The sequence below is a fragment of the Patella vulgata genome, chromosome 2 (assembly GCF_932274485.2).
Source record: "Patella vulgata chromosome 2, xgPatVulg1.2, whole genome shotgun sequence".
Taxonomy (NCBI): Eukaryota; Metazoa; Mollusca; class Gastropoda; family Patellidae; genus Patella; species Patella vulgata.
The window spans coordinates 11,668,919-11,674,918 of record NC_065880.2 but is presented as its reverse complement, the minus strand read 5'-3'; the positions used below and the strand labels follow the sequence as shown (position 1 = coordinate 11,674,918).

General features: G+C 38.8%; 1 protein-coding gene across 1 annotated transcript; it reads right to left on the bottom strand.

The window, feature by feature from the left end:
• Positions 1–2,203: 2,203 nt before the first annotated feature.
• Positions 2,204–5,633, bottom strand: LOC126809724 (uncharacterized). The gene is made up of 4 exons (XM_050534476.2): positions 5,398–5,633; positions 3,950–4,953; positions 3,134–3,215; positions 2,204–2,342 (listed from the first exon to the last, which is right to left on the bottom strand). The coding sequence occupies exons 1-4, from the start codon at positions 5,471–5,473 to the stop codon at positions 2,230–2,232; spliced, it is 1,275 nt and encodes a 424-aa protein (XP_050390433.2). The 5' UTR covers positions 5,474–5,633; the 3' UTR covers positions 2,204–2,229.
• Between the last annotated feature and the right edge of the window lie 367 nt (positions 5,634–6,000).

Here is a 6,000-nt window from a genome sequence, read left to right as displayed (position 1 = left end):
ATTTTGTTGAAACTTGAAATGTAAGTTTATAACCCAAAGATCTCAATTCTTTTCCATATTCGCGCATATCGGACCGTAACTTCCTGAATTATGGCATCTGATTGTACGAAAAATCGCGTTTTTAGCTTGTGGACAGGTCATAATTTTTATCCGATTTAAAAAAAAAATCGTTTGAATAGATCACCGTTACACCCTAAGGTTGGTTGAGTTCGAATTTCGTAAAAATCGGACCCAAACTGACAGACAAAATGGCCGCCCCTCGTACTCAAATAACGTACAAATATGGTATATCAAGTTTGTGTACCCAATCACCTATAGAGGTCACAATTTTAATCCTATTTTGATGAAACTTGAAATGTAAGTTTATAACCCGAAGATCTTGGTTCCTTTCGATATTCGCACATATCGGATCGTAACTTCCTGAATTATGGCCCCTAATTGTACGAAAAATCCGTTTTTAGCTTCAGCTAGAGGTCACAATTATGCTCAAATATATCACCGTTATACCGTAATTTTGAATAAGTTCGATTTTCGTGAAAATCGGACTAAAACTGCGTATCGGATCATAACTTCCTGAATTATGGCCCCTGATTGTACGAAAAATCGCGTTTTTAGCTTGTGATTCCTCTAGAGGTCACAATTATTATCCGATTAAAAAAAAACGACCGAATATATCACCGTTACACCGTAATTTTGATTGAGTTCGGATTTTAAAAAAAATGTTTAAATATATCACCATTCCACCATAATTAAGTTTAAATTCAAAATTTCGGGAAAATCGAAAGAAACTGCCCGACAAAATGTTCACTCTTTGTACGAATATAGTGTAAAAGTATGCAATACGAAGGTTGTGGACTCTCTAGAGGTCACAATTTTTATCCGATTTTGATGAAACTTAAAACATTTCCCAAAGATCTCAGTCTCTTTTGATATTTGCGCGCATTTCAGATCATAACTTTCTGGATTATTGCCCCTGATTGTGTAAAAAATCCTGTTTGTTTTTAGCTTGATCTCTGTCCATCTCTTCCAAAATGTGGGCGTATCCTGCCTAGCAGCCGCTGGTTACTGGAAAACAGAGGTTCCGTGTACTCATTGGCGTGCAGTAAAAAAAACCCTTGATAGTTGGAGAGAGAGAGAGAAATGGGGTTTAACGTCCACTCGACACAAACTAGGTCATTTCGGGACTAACATATGGTTTAATTTTATTTCTATAATTGGCTTGCGCGTAGGGGTCTTTAGCAGTGGGAGGAAACCGGAGGACTCGGAGAAAACCCACGAGGTTGGACCCTACTCTTTGTCATGTACAACTGGGGAATCGAAACCACGCTAGTTGACTCAATGAGAAAACCCACGAGGTTGGACAGGCGACCCTACTCCTTGTCACGTACAACCGGGGATTCGAAACCACGCCAGTTGACTCAATGACAGACTTTATGATACAGCGCGCGCACGCTAACCATTAAGCCCCCCCCCTCCCCTTGATAGTTGGAATTCGAAATAAGAGCAGGCTGTAAAGCCGCTGTCTGGGCAAAATTAATCTCATCGCAAACTACATGGCGTATCAGGGAGAGAGAGATGGGATATAACGTCCACTGGACACAAACTAGGTCATTACAGGACTAACATACGGTTCAATTTTATTTCAATAACTTGCTTGCGCATAGGGGTCTTCAGCAGTGGAAGGAAACCGAAAGACCCGTAGAAAACCCACAAGGTTGGACAGTCGACCCTACTCCCCCCCCCCCCCCCGTATGCCCGTTTTCATTATCACGGATGGATCAGAAAAGTGGGAGGTGTTCAGCCCCATTTAATTTTCAATATACAATTATTATTAAACATGCATTATGCAAGAGCTAAATCTGCCTATTGCAGGTCTTTCTTTAGGCCTGAAATGTTTTCTAATTAGACATTAATTAACTGATCCAGGCCTTAATCAACCCTCGATGGCATCAGATTTCTCCCATATTAAATAGATTAGAATGGTTTTCAAATTATTCATTTCACATGTACATCATCTACTTTCGAACTATTATAGCAAGAATGGCTAGCACTTTATCTAAATCTTACATAATATAACTATTTTAATAAACATTGTTTTATTTTGTTCCTAAATGATATCTTTCTCTTAACTTTAATATACAAATAATCATTCAAATAAAAATTTAACAAGATAAAAATATTGCACTTTATATGAAATATGATAACATGATTAACGAAGAGATAATTTATTTAGATCGAATCGTCTGTGGACACGCCTTTTACACAACAACAAAACAAAGAGGAACTTTTAGCAGATATTGACGGAGTCTTTTCTTTTGACGCTTTTGTTGCATTTTCTTGTCCTGAAAAAAAAAATAATCAAGATCAAGTGACGATCCTCGAAAGAAAATAATTATCTAAAATAAACACAGTACGTACGTTCGATCACATTTCTTAACGAATTGCCCGCTCTCAGGCCCGTAACTAGGTGGTGGTGTGGGGGGGGGGGGGTGTTCAAAGTCCCCCGCTGCAAAATGTTTCGCCCCCCAACCCTGTGTAAAAATTTTCGACCATAAAAAATAGATATACATTGTCCGTCAATGTTACAGCACCCCTGAGAACACTTCCCACCCCCCACCCCACCCCCCCCGTTGCTCTGAGCTAGCTACGGCCCTCGCCGCTCTTAAAACATACTCTTATAGAAAATTTCTGGGGAAAAGATCATGGAGATAAAGTAAATAGGGGAAATAATCTACGAAAATGTCATCATGGACCCACGGGCTACAGATTTATTGGAATATTTTTATCAGATGATTTTGACATGTTGGGCACTTTGTGATTGTAAAAGGGCCTGGAGGTCGCGGATTCGCTCCCGGTTTTAGCCAAGAAAGTTCGTCGTTATTTTCCGGCATGGTTTCCACCTGTCAGTGGTGCAGGACATTAGCGTGCACCAAAAGACCCCTGGGCGTATGCCCGTCTTCATTAGCCCAGTCGGAGCAGAACAGTAGGACGTTAAACCCAATTTCATTTCATTTCATTTTTGTGATTATAAAAGATTGAGATTACCGGAATGTTATGGACCAAGTACTTTTAACATTGAAGTCAATTGGGAGCGACTTCGTATATGTATATATATAAATTGTTGATTATCTACCTTTATCAGAATTTTCACTCGTCATTACTTCACACGTGGTTTGTTTTGTTTCTTTGCTTCCTTTTCTCCAGAACTTTAATCTCTGTAATAGAATTACCAAAAGGTTTGACGTCCATGTATATCAGGGACCGTACACAAATTTTTGTCAAAAATTTTATAATTTTATGAATGTTTCTAGTGCAGTTTTCTGATTTTTATGATATTTTTCAATCAAATTCTATGATTATTTTATGGAGTTTTTTTAAACCAAATTTTATGATATTTTTATAATGTTTTTACCACATTTCATGACTCCATATTATAAGAATTTTATGAGAAATGGCGAAATTTTATAAAAATATAAATATTTTTATATTGTACGGTCCTGGGGGCCACAGTGCCTAAGTGGGCAAGACGCTGGCTCGCTAGTCTGGAGGTCGGGTGTTCGATCCCTGCATTGGCTGAGAAAGTTCATCCAGATTTTCCGGCGTGGTCACCCCTTGTCAGTGATGCAGGACGGAGGGCCTGACAAGGACAGCTGTCTAGCCATTCGGATGAGACGAAAAACCGAGGTCCCGTGTACATATGGGCGTGCACGTAAAAGATCCCTTGACAGTTGGAATTCGATATAAGAGTAGGCCGTAGTGCCGCTGTCCGGGCAAAATTTCCCTCATCGCACACTGTATGGCGTATGCTCGTCTTCATTAGCCCAGTACGGAGCAGAACAGTAGGACGTTAAACCCCATTTCATTTCATTTCTGCGTACGGCCCTTGTATTCTAAACCATTGCCTTCAATACACTAGAAAACAAAGGAAATGTATTATGGATTAACTTACTGATAGAAAACTTCGTTTCTTCCTCCTGGTAACTTGACCAACATCTACTTCATCTGTATCAACTTTACAGATCTCATCACAAGTACCATGATGATCACATGACTCTGTCTGGATTTCCATCATCTGTTCTCCTTCTTTGGTGAATTTTTCATTGTGTTCTTGTTTTATATCCTCGTAAAACGTGGTTTTCAGTTGAGGGTAGTAAACTCCTCCAACCCTTTTCAGGCTCTTTATACGAAGTTCTAATTCTTCCACTGTTATCGGATTTGTCTTGAAATCTTTTTGATCTTTTAGCTCTTCCTGCTTTATTGATGCAGTTTTTGGCGTTAAATCACAGCGGATATCATGTAAAGACCTGTTGTTATGAGGTAAACTTTGATTCCAATTATTTTCGGTTAAATCGCTTACTTTCGAAACCGGTTTCAAGAGCTGAATTGCTGTTTGAAGTTCCGCTAGAGAAACAATGGCGCCATCAGGAACATCGGAACGTCTGGGATAATTGGCTGCAATATTCCTTGTTGAATCTCGCGAACTAAGGAGTTCCGGTGCTGCCTTCCATGGCTGATATTCTTGTACATTAGAACTAAGGAGTTCTGGGGCTGCCTTCCATGGTTGGCAGTCTTCCACATTAGAACTGGTATCTCTGGGTATATTAACTGGTTTCAATCCCCGAATAACCCGGTGAAGTTCTTCCAGACTAATAAACTCACAATTTGGTGGTGAATTTTGAGATCTTGGAAGAGGTCTTCTCTGGCGTCTAACACTTAAAGGTGAACCAGGAGACTGGACAAGATGTGACTGGAACTTTGGACACTGGTTGGGATTTCTTACTTCATCGTTTTCCACCGCTGTTCTATAACTGTTGTGGATATAAGAATCGCCCATGGAATAATAATCTTTTCTGGATATGTTTTCATTATACATGGATGACGTCTGTTGATCTGCATTATCAAGACGATTCCTCAATCTCCTGGGATTATCGGACACCACCAACCGTCGAGAATCTGGTATAAAGAGAAAGGGGCTGATTAGGAAACAATCTTTAAGATTTTCTTGATAAACGATAAAAAGAAACAAATCTGACATACAATAACTAACCACATTGTCAATTGTTATAGGGAGAGAGAGAGAGAAATGGGTTTAACGTCCACTCGACACAAACACAATCGAAACCACGCATTGTATCGAGTGGACGTTATACTCTCTCTCTCTCTCTCTATCTCTCTCTCTCTCTCTCTCTCTCTCATTATTACCATTATTTAACATTCTTAAAGCTTACCATTATTTTACATTCTTAAAGCGTACAACTTCAACGACCAAATGCTCAAGCGCGCTTTACAAAATATTGTACAGAAATTAAATATACAAAAATTTAAGAAATGACAAACTTTTGGGGGCAGTCTAACCCGCCATGCAAACTTAACAAAATAAAAAAAAATATAAGGTACCTGTCCATTCGGCTAATTCGTTCATTACAGGAGCAAAATTGCTTCTGAATTCATGTAAATCCTGTAGATTATCCATTAGTCTACCTGTAATTGCAAGATAGAGAAGCTTAGGTCAATATTTTAGACTATGTCAGTCAGGCCGATAATAGTAAGGCCTTCGCACTTAGAGAGAAGTAGCATACACCGTCATAATATCAATGCAATCATGGGGAAATTTCGAATTGATAAATTAGAGCGAAATTTGACATGGATAAATTAGAGCGAAATTTGACATTATTAATTTTAAAAATTCACGGTGAGTTTCAGTTTAAGAAACGAAAAGATTCGCCCCATTGCAGGTCCGAGCTGCACCACTAAATGTTACATGTAATATTACATAATTCTATTTCCGAATTTCTCTGATTGACTAGTAAGTACATAATATCGATTGTGAAATTTAACCTAGTTTAGTTACCGATAGGGTGGGGGCAATAAGCAAGTACCAGAGAAGCATCCAACCAAAACTTTAACCTCTAAGTCAGATTCTCAGAATGAGTGTTCACTTACCTGTGTGGAACTTGAATTTTTCAAGAAAACTGTGAATTCGTTGATAAAGTTACTTTT